The sequence below is a fragment of the Salvia hispanica genome, chromosome 4 (assembly GCF_023119035.1).
Source record: "Salvia hispanica cultivar TCC Black 2014 chromosome 4, UniMelb_Shisp_WGS_1.0, whole genome shotgun sequence".
Taxonomy (NCBI): Eukaryota; Viridiplantae; Streptophyta; class Magnoliopsida; order Lamiales; family Lamiaceae; genus Salvia; species Salvia hispanica.
In genome coordinates this window covers 53,611,249-53,614,121 of record NC_062968.1, presented here as the reverse complement: position 1 = coordinate 53,614,121, position 2,873 = coordinate 53,611,249, and the positions used below count along the sequence as shown (strand labels likewise).

At 41.9% G+C, this 2,873-nt stretch overlaps 1 protein-coding gene across 1 annotated transcript; it reads right to left on the bottom strand.

The window, feature by feature from the left end:
* Positions 1-795: 795 nt before the first annotated feature.
* LOC125218700 (homeobox-leucine zipper protein HAT3-like) lies at positions 796-2,230 on the bottom strand. Its single transcript, XM_048120438.1, has 3 exons — positions 1,809-2,230; positions 1,409-1,695; positions 796-1,338 (listed from the first exon to the last, which is right to left on the bottom strand). Exons 1-3 carry the CDS (start codon positions 2,002-2,004, stop codon positions 1,015-1,017), a joined length of 807 nt encoding a protein of 268 aa, XP_047976395.1. The 5' UTR covers positions 2,005-2,230; the 3' UTR covers positions 796-1,014.
* Positions 2,231-2,873: the final 643 nt, after the last annotated feature.

The following is a 2,873-nucleotide window of genomic DNA, read 5'->3' as shown; positions in this document are numbered from 1 at the left end:
TTGTTTGATGAAAACCTTAATTTGCGAAATGATTAATTCTACTATGCCAAAATAACCATTTTTATTCTTATACTATTCGGTTAGCATATAATCATTTTAGTTAGTGAATCCAAAATTGGAACCAATGAAGCATGTCATCAAGAATAATAAGTGAAGAAATCTACCTTCTTAGAGGGTGTTTGGTTGGGGTACTGGAAATGACATTTTGATGTTAATGCAAAGATGTGTTTGGTTTGCTTAGAAAAAGTTACTAAGAGGTGAATCTTTGTAGTGTAACTAAACGATAAAGAAGCACAGGCAACAATCCATCTTTGTAAACCAAATCCTCCGTCTGTGTGTGCTGGAATAAACTGAATTAGTAGCTCTGACATAAATACCAAGAAAAGATTTGTGTTTATGTTCATATCACAAGAATTCACTGTCCTATTCTGCTTCTTTGTTGTTTTTGAGCATCATAAATAACTCATCATACAACATTTGGCAGTAGTAGTTGACAAATTAACTGGGGATGACAACTTGTACTGAATCTGGTGAAGAAAATAGTCCTATACCAGAATGAGTAACCCAGTAAAATGATTATGCTGTTGTGATGAGCTATTTTATCTTCTCTATTATTTTTCTCTAAATGGTACACTTGAAATTATTTGTGAACAGAATTTGTCAATGGTAAGAAGTAAGAACACAACAAACAGAGACAACAGAGATGAGAATAATAAATGCAGTAAAAGAAAGCTACCAAAATCTGTCCTGTTACTATTACTACTCCAATTTACCCTACTCAGAGAGAGAAACACATTGAAGAACACTTTTGCTTATTCATTGACATAGTTGTGGTGTTCTCTTCAAAATTAAAAGAAGAAACTAAAAATTGGATATATCCCAAAAGCACATTTCATCATTAGACAAAAATTGAGCCAATGATTCATGTTGAGTTGGTGCATACACTAGTCAACTTTTTCTAACTCCATATGTCAAATTTCTAACATCATTCATAATCCTATTTTCTTGACAAATTTATCTCGGCGGCGGCCTCTGGTGGTGGTGGTGGGCGGCGGAGGAGGAGGAGACGGCGACGCGCTCGCACTGGGGGCACATGGTGAGGGTGGTGGGAGGGCTCATGTTCATGTAGAATTGAGGGGAGAGCTTCAACGCCCTCAGCTCACTCACCTCCTTCTGCAGCCGCCTGTTCTCCTCCGTCAGATTCTCGCAGCACCGCCGCAGATACTCACAGTCCACCTCCGTTTGCTTGAGCTTCGTCCTCGCCCTTCTGTTCTGGAACCACACCTCCACCTGCCTCGGCCTCAGATTCAGCTGCTTCGCCAGAGCCGTTTTCTGCTTCTGCACAAATTAACAGAGAATGAGTTGAAATCACCATAAGATTGAATTTTGAAATGCGATTTGGACTTACCGGATTGAGAGTGTTGTGTTCCATGAAGGTCTCTTCGAGGACGGCGGCCTGCTCCTTCGAGAGGCGGAGCTTTTTCCGGCCGGCGGCATCGCCGCCGTCGTCGTCGATCTCGAGGGAGCTGGTGGCTCTCTCGCCGTCGTTCTCCTCTCTCTCGCTCCTCTTCCCGCTGAGGCTCGACACCGTGCTGTTGGGGGAGGAGACCATCACCTCCTCGTCGCAGTCGATCACTGTAATTGCTCGGTTCACATCGATTCCTCGGAATATGGACCTCGCCTCCGTATTCCCATCTGCAATTTCAAAATTCAACCATCAAGATGATAAAAGATTCCACCTTTATCGGATAAAAGTGTGTAATTTAGCAAAGCATGCATGGATCTCTGGAAAAAAACCAAATCTTTACCAGTAGAATGGTGAAAAGCATCTGGTGGTGAGGGTTTGTGCGGCTGCATAAAGGGCAAAGGAGACCTAAACAGATTCAACGGAAAAGGGGCGGCGGCGGGGGGCGGCGGAGGAGGAGGAGAATCATGACTGTGATGATTCTCCGGGCATCTCAGGCTCAAGCTCAAACCTAACCCATCATCTCTAGAGCTTGACATGTTTATCTCTCTCTTTCTCTCTCACACACTAGTGTTTGTTTATCTCACTAGCTGAAAATGAAGAGTGTCTTGACAAGCTTTAGTTGACGTGGGTTGGAGTTATATATACAGAGAGACAAAGGGAGAAAAGGAGGGATGAGAGAAAACAAGAAGGGGGGGACAGAATGAGGAGAAATGGGGTGGTCTTTATCTTTGGCAGAGGAGTTACAGCTTTTTTATCAGGCCTATTGTAAGAAAAGATAATATAGCTGTGGACCTACTTGTGTGTGTGTTCTGTGTGAATACATACACAATACTTATATATATAAGTATAATATGTGTGATGATGATGATATAGTAGATACAATGCAGATGTTCAATGATGACTTGTGTCAGAGGTCGCTACTGCCTCAATCTTAATGATGGGATTTGGCTTTGGAGACCTCTTTGATTTTTGAGTCGCCTTTTCACTAACCATGGTTAACTTAACCCTCTCTCTCTTTTTAACTCTTTTTCCCGTTGGAGATTTGGGAAAACAAACATGACCCTTTCCATACAGTTGACTGCCGTAGCCCTTCTGCTACCCTAATCCTTTTCTAGACACTCTAATTTAATTTCTCTCTTAGGTTACAATCTGGTCAAACACGGAAAAAATTTGGCATAGCAAAAGAAATAAATCAGCCAAAGACAATAAATATTGGAGCCTTGAATTTCAAAGAAAAACAAATTTTAGGGATGACTTTTTTCCTTCTTTTTTCTTGTTGCAAGTTTCAACAGTAACTCCTCATAAAAAGAGTACTTTTCAAAGCGTTGACCATTGACCCTTGGGTTTCTGTGGTTATTCCCGAAACCCACGCGCCCAGTCCCTGCACGCGCCAGCCTCGTGAAAT